General features: G+C 47.1%; 1 protein-coding gene across 2 annotated transcripts in view; it reads left to right on the top strand.

The window, feature by feature from the left end:
* Positions 1-4452: 4452 nt before the first annotated feature.
* Positions 4453-12924, top strand: part of FBXO31 (F-box protein 31) — a 44701-nt gene continuing 36229 nt past the window's right edge. For both annotated transcript variants that reach the window (XM_077891071.1, XM_077891070.1), the window contains exon 1: positions 4453-4826. In XM_077891071.1, coding sequence (XP_077747197.1) covers positions 4481-4826 — 346 coding nt within the window. In that variant the 5' untranslated portion in view covers positions 4453-4480. The remainder of the gene's footprint in view (positions 4827-12924) is intronic.

The following is a 12924-nucleotide window of genomic DNA, read 5'->3' as shown; positions in this document are numbered from 1 at the left end:
AGAAATGAAAACAAACGTTTGAGTACATGTGAAAAATTTCATGTGCCCTCAGACTGCAGTATAATAGAAGTCTGATGTAGTGAACAATTTTCGGAGTGGTAAATAAATATTACTCAAGAATTATTTTAAGCCAGTTAATATAAGCATAGTATGACTTACTTTAAAATAAATAACATAAACATTACTGTTCCTTAAAATAACCTATATAAAGTAGAAAAACAAGACACATCTTTCATTCAAATTTGTTTTCTCTAGAAATTTCATGATGCCTTTAAGCTACTACTATTCTCAAAAGCCAGATGGTGTCAGTTTTACATAACTCTACCCTCTTCCCTTTTCCATAATATGAAATGACCATAATTGTGGAGAAAATAAGGTAACCGCTAAAAATTGAATGTGATGCCTCCAGCGTTAGTGATGCAACATGGCTGTAAACCATGCTGTCTAGCTATTTCTAAGAATCTGTTAAATGTGGCATGGAACATCAACCTGCAGTGCAGGACACATTATTTTTGACACACACAACATGGAGGACAAGTCACACCAAGAAGTTGTTCAGCCCCACAGGCCTGCCTGACCCTGCCCGCCTCTCCTTTTTCTGATTGGAAGAGATATCTGAGCCTCAAGGATGTCTGGGCAACTATTGGCCTGCTCTCCTATCATTCCTGTGTCATCTCCCTGCTCTTTAGAACAAGTAAACAAACAAGTGTTGCTCAAGAGGACCTGCAGGAGCTATTCTCAGAAAGGATTTAGTCAGGAGGATTTTGAAGTCGACTCTCAATGGAGTACAGTGTTTAGGAGTGTCTTCACTGGCTCCTCGGAGTCACTATCAGCAGCGGGGACAGGCACCGTTCTGCAGTGCTTCCTCTCCCCGTGAAGCTGTCTGATGAACAACTTTAGAAATCTGCAAGGGAGTGCATGCAGGAAAGCCATCACAAATCACAATCTAACATTATTTCTGAAATGAGCATGAATCGCTGACTCAGCATTCCACAGGTTTTTCTGTTTGATTCTAAGCAAATTCTCAAGGATTGCTGTTTTTCCAACTTTCGCCCTTATGTGGAACTATTAAGGGAGGGATCTCTTGAGACACTACAGGCCCTCTTGTTTGGCCTTTGGATATTTTCCTTTCATTCCATTGCCTTGGCTGTTTCTTCTGAGCAGGGGATAAAGATGCCACTTTTCACTTCTGGGTTGTGAGAACCAGCCTGGGTAAAGTTAATACAGTTTGGTCAGGTCCAAGAAATACTAGTTTCTATGACTTCTGTGGTAACAAATTGAGAAATATCCTGCCCTATAATCCGCTCATCTCCTTAGATGCTATCAGTTCTCCATAACAAAGAGTTCATTATTATAGTCTCATCTAGCATTAAAACAAATGATCTCTTTTATCTAGTTTTTTTCTCATTTTGCTATGACCACAACCTCCTTAGTGTTCTCTATGGGATACATTCTGTACAAGGGACTATAACAGTGTTCAAGGTACACCAAGCTTTGGGGGTTCCATGTGCAATAGTTATCTGCTACCCTCAACTTTTCCCCTTGAGTTCCTTCCTGCCAAGAGGGGTTACCCAAGTTCCCATAGCTACATATTTCTTTCTATTCTGGTTAGCACTAATTTGATTCTTTTAGATCACACACACACAGCCTTCTGTTAGTCCTGCTCTCAAGGATATACAGATATGGATAGGTCTTCATAACTGTATAGGTGCACAATCCAAACTATAAACACAATAGTTTAACCATTTGGGGCACCTGGGTGGCTCCATCGGTTTAAGTGTCTGCCTTCAGCTCAGGTTGTGATCCTGAACCCAGGGTCCTGGAATTGAGCCCTGAGTCTGGCTCCCTGCTCACGTGGGGAGCCTGCTTCTCCCTCTCCCTCTGCCCTTCCCCCTGCTTGTGTGCACTTTCTGTCTCTCTCGTTAATAAATAAAATAAAAAAGAATACTTTAACCATTCTGATGGAAATTTAACCACATTATTTTGTATATGACAACTCTAAGCTCCTCTGGGAGAAAACTGCCTACTGAGGGGTAGACAGATTAAAAACAAAACTAAACTAAACTAAAATGTAACAGTGGCAGATTATCCTTTAGAACCTATGGATTGAAGCAGAACACGGCACATTGGATAATCTGGCATTCTGCAAAAGTTTATCACATTAGTTCATGCATTTCTGCTTAGAAATACCAGCTTGTACTAAAATGCTGATCCACCAGGCTTCTCTAAATCTCTTTGGTTCATGTTTCTCACTTTTACTCTTTTAGCTACTTTTTTTTTTCATTCAACATTTAATAACCATTCATTGACTGCAAGATGCGTGTTAGCATATATATATATATTTAAAGATTTTATTTATTTATTCATGAGAGACACAGAGAGAGAGGCAGACACACAGGCAGAGGGAGAAGTAGGCTCCATGCAGGGAGCCCAATGTGGGACTGGATCCTGGAACTCCAGGATCACGCCCTGAGCCAAAGGCAGATGCTCAATCGCTGAGCCACCAGGCGTCCCATGTGTTAGAATATCTATCACACGACAAGGGATACGTCTAGGGAGACTGGTACAAAAGGAAACAAGTGTTTGTCATAAAATGGTGGTGCTGTAGAAAAAAGGGAACATCCTTCCTAGGAGATGCCATCTGGGGACACAGAAGAAGGAGGATGGCTCTTTAAGGGCACAGAGTAAGGAGTTGGGTCTTTCTGACAGAGAAGATTGCTTGAGCAGTCAGAGATGTGACTAAGCTGGTGACCTCTGGATTATCAGATGGCTCCCCTGGAGAGATGGGTGTGGGGACAGGCCCAGAGGCCAGACTGGGAAATCCTGTGTGACGTGATAAGGAGTCACTGGAGCCATTAAATACCTTTAAATAGGTGAGTGCCACAAGACTGCTTCTGCTTATGTGTTACTATTTGCAAGAAGAGAGTTGTGATACCAGCGTGGAGGCTGGACTGGAAAGCCGACTGACTAGGTGCAGAAAGATCAGTTAGGTGTTGTTTTCAGTTGTGTGGACCTGAGTGGGTCAAGATTTAATCTAAGACACACTGTATTGTTATTTTTGTTAGAAGTTGAGCTTCCCTGATTACTGGATTCCCTTTTTCCTGCGTTGAGATCTCCCTACAGAGGCAGTAGTGAGTAGTGAGGAATTTGTGGGAACTGGCAGGGTCATTAATTTTCTTTTTAGTAAGACCTCCACGCTCCCCTCAAACACTGGGCTAGATACTTCCCTTTAGACTCTGGGCAATTCCTCCTGCGCTTTAGGGCTTTGTTGTAGAGCGGTTCCCTGACTCTCTGGAAACAACTAATAACTACAGTTTCTTGTTGTTGTGAGCTATTTAAGGTAAGGTACTGTCACAAGCTGGCTTTACATATACTCTCCGCCTTCTAGAACACACATGCCCTCGGGCACAGTAAACAAGGTAACTAGGGCAGAACCCCAAGGCTTGGTATGGAGGACGCCAGAGTTGGTGCTTTGATTTATCAGATAGCCTGATCTCCCCTTTCATTGCAATAAGAGTAGAATTGAGTGAATGTCAGATTTTAGATAAAAGAAAGGGGTTTGATAGGCATACCTCAGGGTTCTATCTGGCTTAGGTGGTTCCAAGCGCTTAGTGGTTCCAAGCGCTAGAGAAGTTTGCAGCGCTCTGCTGGCCACCTAATCACGGTTTAGGCGGGCCTGGGGGCATCCTGGGGTGGTGTTAGGGCCGCGGTGGTGGTGTTCTTGGGACATCTCTAGAGGAATGCTAGGGGCTTGGGAGAGGGCTTCTGGGGGGGTGTCGTTGGTACTATTCTGGGTGGGAACCTAGGGCCATCTTGGAGGGTTCTGGGGGGTGGGAACTCCAGGGGAATCCTCAGTCCACACCGAGGAGTTCTGAGGGGGACCTCTGTGGGGTCCTTGGGCTGTTCTGGGGAGGCTCTCGGGGAGGCGGAACTTCCGGGGGGGTTCCTTGGACTGTCCTGCGGGAGTACTTGGGGGACAACCTCCGGGGTCCCTTGGACCGTCCTGGGAGTGTTATGGGGGGCAACCTGCGGGGTCCTGGGCCTTCCTGGGGTGTTATGGGGGGACAACCTGCGGGGTCCTCGGGTCGTCCTGGGAATTTTATGGGGAGGGACAACCTGCGGGGTCCTGGGAGTGTTATGCGGGGACAACCTGCGGGGTCCTGGGCCTTCCTGGGGGTGTTATGGGGGGACAACCTGCGGGGTCCTCGGGGGTCCTCGCAGCGTCCCAGAGCGCCGCGGCCCGGGTAGCGCGGCCCACGCTCGGGAGGTGGAGAGTCGGGCCCTGGCTCACGCCCCGGGTCGGGAAGGGGAAGGGGCCCGCGCGGCAGGCGTGGCCGAGGCGCAGGGGCGTGGCCGAGGGCGCAGGGGGCGTGGCCCGCGCTCCCCGCCCTGCTCCGGGGGCGGGGGCGGGGGCGGGGCCGGGCTCCGGGGCGGCGCGTGCGCAGAGGCGGCGGCGGCGCGGCTGGTCCCCTGCGCCGGCATGGCGGTGTGCGCTCGGCTCTGCGGTGTGGGCCCGTCGCGGGGATGCCGGCGCCGCCAGCAGCGCCGGGGCCCGGCCGAGACCGCGGCAGCCGACAGCGAGCCGGACACGGACCCCGAGGAGGAGCGCATCGAGGCGGGCGGGGCGCTGTCCGGGGCGCCGGGCGGCCGGGGCGCCGGCCCCCCTCCGCCCCCGCGCTGCTCGCTCCTGGAGCTGCCGCCGGAGCTGCTGGTGGAGATCTTCGCGTCGCTGCCCGGCACCGACCTGCCCAGCCTGGCCCAAGTGTGCACCAAGTTCCGGCGCATCCTGCACACCGACACCATCTGGAGGCGGCGCTGCCGGGAGGGTGAGCGCGGGATGGGGGCGGTTGGCGGGGGTCCGGGCGGGGGGGGGCGGCGACTCCGGGAGAGGCGGAGTCCCCGCGGCGCCGCGCTCGCGGGCCCTGGGAGCGGGCCTGGCGGGGGCCCTGGGAGCGGGCCTGGCGGGGGCGGGGTCCCCGGCCCTGGGGGCTGCGCGGCGATGACCCTGGGGCTGCGGCGGGGTTCGGGCCGGGGGGGACGCCGACGCGGGTGGGCATCCTGGCGGGTCCCAGGCCTCGGGGGCGTAGCCGGGGACGGCGGACGGGGCGAGGCTGGCGGTGAGCGGGGCAGTCGGAGCCCAGGCGCGGGCGGGGGTCCCCTGAGGGCGGGCTTGTGCAGGGGCAGTTGGAGCAGGGCAGCCGGACAGGGCTTGACTTCCCTCGGAGGGACGCTGGTGGCCGGAGTGACGGTGCCGAATAGTTCTGTAACAGTTCCCAGGAGGAAAGGTTTACTTAATCCAGAGTTCAGGGCTCTCTCCGTGTGAACGTTGACAGATCCCAGGTGTTCCGTGAGGTCTCCTATTTTGGCAAAAAGGACAGATGGGAAACAGATCCAAACAATGCAGAACAGCAGCGGCAGGAAAGTACAAAAATCATCAGAGACCCTTGCAGTCAAAGATAACCCACTCTCAAGATTTTGGGAAACGTCTCGATATGCACACGTAGACTCCCGGACACAGGTTTACTTGGACGGGATCATACCGTATAGACCGCCCTCCACCCAGTGTAGTATAAGCCAGCTTCGTGGGGGTTCTGCTGCATTTGTAGGCCACCTGACCACTTAGTCCCTTACTGATTGACTTTAGAGTTTGCAGCTTTTTCTTGTCTTAAACAGTGCTGTCAAGGCTGCCTTTGTGCAGTCTTGTAGAAATTTGTGATGTTTACTTGTGCCTTCTAGGACTCCTGAGGTTATCCTCCTAGGGTGCGCTTCCTGCCAGAGCAGGGTTGTTGTTAGTAGAGTATGCACACCGATAGATAGCTCGATAGCTCAGAGATACCCATTACCCAGCTGTTGGAATTTGCATTGCCAGAGGGGGTACATGAGAAGGCCTCTTCCCACAGGTCCTCCTCAGCAAGAGGATCAGTCATCCTATCTCTGCAGTGAAGCTCAGTGTTCAAGAGTCCAGAGTGTCAGTCGACAGGCCAGGCTCCGTTTAGTGCTTTGAAATCTTGGAATTGCTTCTTTACCTTCCCAACTATTTCTGGGAAGTGCTACTCCTGTAGGTTCACCTTGGGGGTTAAATAAGATCATGCAGGTTATGTGCTCATCCCCTGAATTGTCATGTCCTATCGTGGGGCTTCTTGGCCATTTTATTTAATTTCTTGTGATTCTTTATTTGTATGTCTCTACGAGAGTTTATTTTTATCTTACAAATTTGTAAGAACTCTGAGTATTAGCAGTATTCACCTTTTGTCATATATGTAGCAAGTGCATTTCTTTTGCTATTTTATTTATTTATTTATTTATTTATTTATTTATTTATTTATTTATTTATTTTCTTTTGCTATTTTAAAACAGAGGCAAAGAGGGCAGCCTGGGTGGCTCGGCTGCCGCCTTCAGCCCAGGATGTGACCCTGGAGACCCGGGATCGAGTCCCATGTCAGGTTCCCTGCATGGAACCTGCTTCTCTCTCTGCCGGTGTCTCTGCCTCTCTCTGTGTGTCTCTTATGAATAAATAAATAAAATCTTAAAAAAAAAATAAAATAGAGGCAAAGAAAGTTCCACTTTCTCTGTGAACTCTACCTTTTCATTTGCTTTGTTTTGCCTTTTGTACACCTGTAAGACCCAGATTCGTTGCAGGTGTTCCATTGTGCTTTGAGAAGTTTCTCCATTGGTTAACCAGCCTGTGTAATGGTTTCTGGTGGGTTTGTCTCTGGGGAAATTCTAACTCGTCTAGCTCAACTATAGGAACAGAATAATGAAGACATTTGTGTAATCCAAAAAATCTGAAGGTATGGCATGGAATAAAACTCCCTGGGGTTAGAGGTCAGGGTGATTTCTTAGAGTTGCGGTGTGGGCCCGTCGCGGGGATGCCGGCGCTGCCAGGACAAAAAGTCCTGATGAAGATGTAGAAGGAAATTGGGGGACAGACAACAAGACTGTGGTCCTTTCCTGCTGGGGCACTTCTCAGTTCAGCTTTCCCGAGTCAAGAGACAATGTGACATTAGAAATGATGGATCTTGTCCACCAAGGCAGACATACTAGGAACATTTCAATTGTGAGAAATTAAAAAAAAAAAAAGACAAAAGTAGTAAAAAATACATATTCCTAGTCATCCCCAATATTCTATTTGCTTTTGATCCCTTTACCTTTTTAGTTTCTAAAAAATTTTTCAATTTTTTTATGTTTTTAAATATTTTATTTATTTATTCATGATAGAGAGAGAGAGAGAGAGAGAGGCAGAGACACAGACAGAGGAAGAAGTAGGCTCCATGCAGGAGCCCGACGCGGGACTCGATCCTGGGTCTCCAGGATCATACCCTGGGCTGAAGGCGGCGCTAAACCGCTGAGCCACCAGGGCTGCCCTTGTTCAGTCTTTTTAAATGCTATGTGGTGGTTCATAATTTGAAGAGACCACACTTTGTTCCTACCTTTATTTTTATTTTTTTTTCTGTTAAATACAGTGTATAGTGAACAATCTCTATGTCTGTTTGAATGCAGATAGACTACATGCAGAAGTAGTGCTTGCAGGGTGGTGGGCTGTGAGCTCTGCAGTTTTTACTGCCTGGTTATTCCGGTAGTGATTTTAGCTGCTTTCTCTCCTGATACTGGAGCATGAACAGAAAAGTCAGAAAAGGTGACATGCAAATGTTTAATATGCATCATGTTATCACAAAGCAGCTGTCATTTCTGGTCCAGCTACTCTAGGTTACCTCCTTTAATCCAGTATCTGCTCAATTCTCTCTACTCCAAACGATCCATATTTATATATTTTAATTTGCATGTGCCTGATAACTAGTGAGGATGCACATTTAAAAAAATATCATTATTAGGGGTGCCTGGGTGGCTCAGTCCGTTGAGCATCTGCCTTAGGCTCAGGTCATGATCTCCAGGTCCTGGGATCGGGCTCTCTGCTTAGTGGGAGCCTCACCCTCTCCCTCTGCCTGCAGCTCCCCCCGCTTGCGTGCTCTGTCAAATAAATAAAGTCTTTAAAAAAAATAAATTAAAAATATCATTATTGGCAATTTGGATTTTTCTTACTTTTTTATCCTTAATCTTTTGCCCACTTTCTACCCTATATTTTTTTCTACTGATTTTTGGGCTTTATTTATTTAGTCCAGATAGATTTAATATGTTGCAAGACATTTCCTTAGTAGCCTCTAGTGATTTACAATTTAACCTCATTTGTAATGACTTTTTTGAAAGTTACAATGTTGGTCAAATTTACATATTTTGGATTTAAGGAATGATTTTCTTTCTTTCTTTTCTTTCTTTCTTTCTTTCTTTCTTCTTTTCTTTCGATTTATATATATATATATATTTTTTTTAAAATTTTATTTATTTATGATAGTCACAGAGAGAGAGAGAGAGGCGCAGAGACACAGGCAGAGGGAGAAGCAGGCTCCATGCACCGGGAGCCCGATGTGGGATTCGATCCCGGGTCTCCAGGATCGCGCCCTGGGCCAAAGGCAGGCGCCAAACCGCTGCGCCACCCAGGGATCCCCTCGATTTATATTTTTTTATTCATGAGAGACACAGAGAGAGGGAGAGGCAGGCTCCATGCAGGAAGCCCGATGTGGGACTCGATCCCAGGTCTCCAAGATCACCCCTGGGCTGAAGGTGGTGCTAAACCACTGAGCCACCAGGGCAGGCTGGCTTTCTTTTCCTTCCTTCCTTCCTTCCTTTCTTTCTTTCTTTCTTTCTTTCTTTCTTTCTTTCTTTCTTTCTTTCTTTCTTTCTTTCTTCCTTTCTTTCTTTCTTTCCTCTTTCTTTCTGATTTTATTTTTTTTTTATTTTATTAAAAGATTTTATTTATTTATTCATGAGAGACAGAGAGAGAGAGAAAGGCAGAGACGCAGGCAGAGGGAGAAGCAGGCTCCTTGCAGGGAGCCCTATGTGGGAGTTGATCCCAGGACTCTGGGATCATGAATTGAGCTGAAGGCAGGATCTCAACCACTGAGCCACGGCCCCTAAGGAATGATTTTCATCCAAAGGTTATGAAGATGGTCACTAGGTCTTCAGTTTCAGTAGTTCATTCTGGTAGCTTCGATTTCTAGCTCATCTATGTCAAAAATCGGTTGGCTGGCGACCCCATATGGTATTTATAGATGTCCCTTAGGGTTGTCTCATTCTACGTATAAGAACAGTCATATATGGGGTGAGTCTGAGCTTCTTTTAGCTTCCAAGTTTCATCTTTCCTAAACTAGATTGGGTTAAGGTGAGTGTTGAGAAGGCCAATGCCCCAAGTACATTTAGGTAAGGACCAAAGCCCCCCAGCCTTGGTGAGCAGGAGGCCAAATCTCAGGCTGGTTGAGGAGGTGAGTTGTCCTAGCCTCTTAAGTGTCTTGGAACTGGAACCTCTGTGTCCCATCCAGTCCTGATGGGTATAATGGTGGCTCCAGTTTTTCGTGTCTTGGGAGGATGAATAAAACTAGTGAATTGCATGTTTACATATTTGCTCTCTGTCTTTTGATAATTGGATTTTCCAGAGCAATAAACAAGCTACAAAAAATGGGAGTGGGAAAGAGAATATCACACCTGTGTTTTATCGCTTCAAAGAATTTGGGACCATGATTGGCTTTTCACGGTGCAGCCAATGTATGCATGTTTAAGAGCCCTTCCTAAAATGATTGGATGAATTTGCATGGGGCGAAGGTGTGTGTGGGGTAGCACTAGAAACTTAAAACGGGGTAGCTCTATTTATAATATGTTGTCAGAAGCTCACAATTTCCAGTGTCCTAGCAATAAATCAGTTATTTTTATAGAACTTTGGCCTTTGTAGCCCACTGTGTGCTGGATCTTTTGGATTAAATATTTTCTAGTGGTATATCTCTGGACAGGTGAAAGGTTGCTAGTGAGAAGCTAAGTCTGTGCTTCTGATTTTGGGGTGAGCACAGAACAACTAGGTGATATTTATCGTCTCACAGGAAACCAACTGAACCATGCCCAGCCTCTGGGGCGAGCACAGGCCAGGGTGAGGGTAAACACTTTTTTTGATGCATCACTCCTTTGGCTGCGGGCCGCCTGCAGTTACTTGCATGTGGGGCTATAAATAAGTCATCATTTCTCAGACTTCTGAGGGTAGAAGCCAAGTGAGTTATTTTGCCTTTGACCCTGACGAGGCTTTTCTTCATTAACACTTCACCATTTACTCAGTGATTTTTGAAATCTATGTTCAGACCACGGTTTTAAATAAAAATATTCAAATAATAACAAAAGGCAAATTTAGAAACAAAGGAAACGCTCATACGTGTATTTTCCCCTTCCACACTGAGTTAGGAATATTTAAAAATTTTTAAATATTTTATTCACGAGAGACACAGAGAAAAAGGCAGAGACAGGCTGAGGGAGAAGCAGGTGCCCTACAGGAAGCCCGATTGGGGGTGGGGGGGCTCTATCCCAGAACTCTGGGATCATGACCTGAGCCAAAGGCAGATGCTCAACCACTGAGTCACCCAGGTGTCCCTAATATTTAGAAGTACTCAGACAAGGAATTCATATATTCGGGTCAGTATCTGTCAGTGTCAGGTTTTAAATTTATAATATATAATTTCCCCATTTCTTTCCTTGTGGTAAGTTTTTTGATGCATAGAATGATATTTGCATAATATTTTGATCTAAGTCTAAAATGTGTTTAAATTCCTTCATAATTAGGAATAATCCTTTTCCAATAATGTGTGATCTTTATGACAGAAATGGAGGATTAAAAACCAGTATTAATTCTGTTTTTGCAAGCAGAGGGAAATACAGTTTCTGTCCTATATGATATGGTGATGGGAAATGTGAGAAATGAAGCTGTTGTTAATACAACTGAAATTGGAGGGTCGACTTGGGAAGAGGTGAACTGGGCAAGTTGTTCGTTTTAAGGTTGGCTTTGGGGATTTTTATGATTCCTGTAAAGTGGATCCTTGCTAAGCCCACTGGTTTTGATGGTGGGGTGGGCAGGTTGGCAGGTGGTTAAACTGTACATGGTAGTAATGCATGTGTCTTAACCACAAAAAGGGGAAGCCAGCCCCCTTCCTGAATGTAGAGCAGGATCTCAGAACTTGAGGGAAAACCTTTATCTTTTTCTTCTACTTTGCCACTTGAAAGGACTGCAGTTTTCTATATTTTTTTTTTCCAAAATGAATCTCGTTTGCTGCTTTATAGAGAAACCTCTTCCTTTCCCTTACCGAGGAGGAAAGGGTAGACAGTGGTGCCTCATAGGGGAGCATTTTTCAGATCTCCTTTTTTTCAAACTTAAAAAAGTAAGCTAGAAAGTAAGCCTGGTACCCAGAGAACATCCAGTAAAGATTTCCCCCAACCATATTTAATTAGACAGACACTGGTACTTGCCAAAAAGAATGGATTGGTTGTTAGAGGACCAGGCACTGCCATTGTTACTGTTTTCCTGTGTTTATAAAATGATTACATAATGCATTTGAGGCTCTGGGTTTGTCTTTCTGGCTCTAAAGGGCATGTAAACACAAAGGTGTCTTTGGGACTTTGCAGAGGAACAAGTGTCCTCTTGGAAAATGAAGGCCCTTTCCTGAGATGGGCAGGGTTTGGAACCCATGAGTCAGCATCCTTTGCCAGCGATCCCATCACTGTCCACCTGGTGGCGACGGAGAGGCTGGTAAACCGGAGCAGGGCCAGGCCTGTGTTGTGTGTGGAGTATTAGCCAAGGAGCAGGAAGGGTCAGAAACCCTAGACAACGTTCTAGGGGCGGATGATGGCAGAGTCAGGCTCCAGGCTTCTTTCCTGGTCTCACACATGGGTGGTGGGACAGTGGGTGTGCACACACTCAGGAAGGGTGGGTGTCTCAGGGTGACAGATGGGCCTTAGCTGGAGTGGGTGTCCCTTGGCCAGCAGGTGCATGTCATGGGAGCTGGACTGGGGTCAGAGTCTTCACGCTGGAAGAGTGCAGCTACTCACAGCATTCACTGGCACAGAGACTGTTTATCTTTGAACTGAACTGGTTGAGAACGAGTCACATTAATCCTGTAGGCAGTTTCAGCCATCCTGGAGAATTGTTTAGCCTCCCAAATAGTCCAGGTGTTTAATAGGAGACACCTGTAGGTTATGTCCAATTTTTGGGTTTTACAGTCTTCCCATCCTAAAATAAGCTTGCTGCAGAGTGTTTTTCCAGATCTGGTACATTATTATTTTTTTTTTTTAAAGGACGGGGAGGTCCTCTCTCCCACCAGCTCCTGCCCCTTCCTTTGACTTTTTTTAAGCCTCAAAAGTAAAAGTGTGGGTTACCTGGGTGGCTCAGTGGTTGAGCGTCTGCCTTTGGCTTAGGTCGTGATCCCGGGGTCCTGGGATCAAGTCCCACATCGGGATCAACTGCTGAGCCACCCAGGCGTCCCAAATCATTAAAAAAAAAAAAAAAAAAGGTCTGCTGTGGAGTCTCTGTCCATGTTGCTTTTCTACCTAAGACTCTTCCATGCTTTTGTGAGGCCTGTGGACTCCCATCTCTGCCATCTACCTCTCCAGGGTTGAGAGAGAACCAGATTTATCTTGTATGCTGGGGATCCCTGGGTGGCTCAGCGGTTTCGCGTCTGCCTTTGGCCCAGGGCGCCATCCTGGAGTCCCGGGATCGAGTCCCACGTCAGGCTCCCAGCATGGGCCTGCTTACCCTCCTCCTGTGTCTCTGCCTCTCTCTCTCTCTATGTCTAGCATGAATAAACAAATCTTAAAAAAAAAATTTTATCTTGTATGCTCACCAACTTGCTGCAGGTAGCGTCTTAGTGCTGTGCCTGTCTAGTTTCGCATTTACCTGGAGAATGGGACCAGGTCCCCTCTGGCAGCCTCTCAGTACCGATGCAGTGTGCAGGAGACTAGTGCTCACTTTCTTTGCCACATTCTGCTCCGACATGTGTGCATATGTCAGTCATGGGTCTTCACCTTCTCTTCCAGGGAAGGGGCCTCAAGCTGAGGTGTGTC

Source organism: Canis aureus, chromosome 3 (genome assembly GCF_053574225.1).
Source record: "Canis aureus isolate CA01 chromosome 3, VMU_Caureus_v.1.0, whole genome shotgun sequence".
Lineage (NCBI taxonomy): Eukaryota > Metazoa > Chordata > Mammalia > Carnivora > Canidae > Canis > Canis aureus.
Note: the sequence above shows the minus strand (reverse complement) of the source record. Positions and strands in the feature narration are given on the sequence as shown.